This window comes from Seriola lalandi, unplaced genomic scaffold (genome assembly GCF_002814215.2).
Source record: "Seriola lalandi dorsalis isolate HSWRI2012SDOR001 ecotype SW California unplaced genomic scaffold, Sedor1 jcf7180002054956, whole genome shotgun sequence".
NCBI classification, from domain to species: Eukaryota; Metazoa; Chordata; class Actinopteri; order Carangiformes; family Carangidae; genus Seriola; species Seriola lalandi.
In genome coordinates, this window is record NW_019525507.1 from 18,256 (window position 1) to 19,100 (window position 845).

At 48.8% G+C, this 845-nt stretch overlaps 1 protein-coding gene across 1 annotated transcript in view; it reads left to right on the forward strand.

The window, feature by feature from the left end:
• Positions 1-845, forward strand: part of LOC147817444 (CD276 antigen-like) — a 3,704-nt gene that overhangs the window by 199 nt on the left and 2,660 nt on the right. Inside the window, exons 2-3 of the mRNA XM_087170682.1 lie at positions 5-322; positions 423-683. Coding sequence (XP_087026808.1) covers positions 5-322; positions 423-683 — 579 coding nt within the window. The remainder of the gene's footprint in view (positions 1-4; positions 323-422; positions 684-845) is intronic.

An 845-nucleotide genomic window follows, 5' to 3' on the forward strand; every position in this document is an offset into this window, starting at 1 on the left:
GCAGACTCTGAGGTGTCCTGTGTTGTCATGGAGAGCTGCATCTTACCGTGCAGCTTCCAGGGCGGCGCTGATGTGGTCATACACTGGACTCAGGTGACTGCAGGAGACTTTCTTGTCCACTCGTTCTACTACAACCAAGACCAGCTCGCATACCAGGTCCAGCGCTTCAGAGACAGAACGTCACTGTTCAAGGACCAGATCTCCAGAGGAAACGCCTCACTCCAGCTGACAGGGGTCAAGGTTCAGGACCAGGGCAGATACCAGTGCTTCACCAGCGTCATCAGAGGAAACAAGGAATCATTTATCAACCTGAAAGTGGACGGTATGAGAAACGCACAGATCCATTAACTTTGTTAACTTTAACTTTAAGTTTGTTATTTAATTAAAAATGAACAGCATCAACATCCCCTTTTTCTTTGCAGCTCCAGTTGATCAAGTCGACCTCCAGCAGGTAGAAAACAGGATCACCTGCAGCTCAGAGGGGATCTACCCTGAGCCTGAGCTCACCTGGTCCACCAGCCCTCCATCCAGCTTGAATCTCCAGCACAAAACCACCAGACAGAAGACTGAACAGCTGCTCTTCAACATCAGGAGTTATCTGATACTCTCAGATTCTGATCTGGGCTACAGCTGCTCCGTCAGCACTCACAGAAACAGGAAGAGAGCCACCTTGTGGCGACTGTGTGAGTATTATCTGTCAGTGGAGTTTGGCAGTGGAGCGGCTGAGAAGCCAGTTCAGACAGGTCATCAAGAACCAGATCCACATTAAAATGTTTGTGTGTTTTTGTTCTGTTATTACAGCTACTATCAGCAGTTCACACACTGAAGCAACGATCCCCTGCACT